Genomic DNA, 633 nt, shown 5'->3' on the forward strand with positions numbered 1-633 from the left:
TTGTGAGCAGTATCATATGCTCTTGCCTCCTAACCCTTTATCTTGTCTCTTCAGTGTTATGTCTTCTTCCCTTGTGGTCATGTGGACCTGAAACCTTCCACCTCACCTGACCTTTCACAACACCTGGTCCTCTTGTCCCTCTAGCTGTGTACTCTACGTGGATGTCTTGTCACAGTCTCTTCAGCAGCAAGTTGAGCTGAGTTACTCTCATCACTGATTGCCTGTCGTTTGTTTGATTCTACTTTTAGTTACAACTCTTTGAAGTACTGGATATACAAAGAGAAAAGAGAGATTGTTACTATTCTTTGGTTCCAATTATGATTCAGTTGCCTTGGCATGGTGGCGTGGCATGTCCTGATCAGAAGGGCATCAGATCGCCAAGCCGTAGCTCCCTCCGCTTGCTTACTAACTGTCGTATGGAGTCCTCACATGTAACCACACTACCCAGACTGCCCTATTCCATGTGTGGCGCTGCTAACATGCATGACTGCCGCTAATGGATGCTCAAGCTGCTCACCAACTTGGTTATCTCTCCCCCTAGCACACGGCAAGAGTAAGCTAACAGAGGCAGATCTGGCCGTGCTGGAAAGTATGGTGATAGCCCAGGAGGCAGAGGTGGAAGAAATGGCTTTC

General features: G+C 47.7%; 1 protein-coding gene across 1 annotated transcript in view; it reads left to right on the plus strand.

Annotated features, from left to right (window-relative positions):
• Window positions 1-633, plus strand: part of LOC119581700 (ankyrin-2-like) — a gene marked incomplete at its 5' end in the record, with an annotated part of 102,055 nt that overhangs the window by 81,668 nt on the left and 19,754 nt on the right. The window contains 1 exon segment of the mRNA XM_037929821.1: window positions 542-633. Coding sequence (XP_037785749.1) covers window positions 542-633 — 92 coding nt within the window.

This window comes from Penaeus monodon, chromosome 15 (assembly GCF_015228065.2).
Source record: "Penaeus monodon isolate SGIC_2016 chromosome 15, NSTDA_Pmon_1, whole genome shotgun sequence".
NCBI classification, from domain to species: Eukaryota; Metazoa; Arthropoda; class Malacostraca; order Decapoda; family Penaeidae; genus Penaeus; species Penaeus monodon.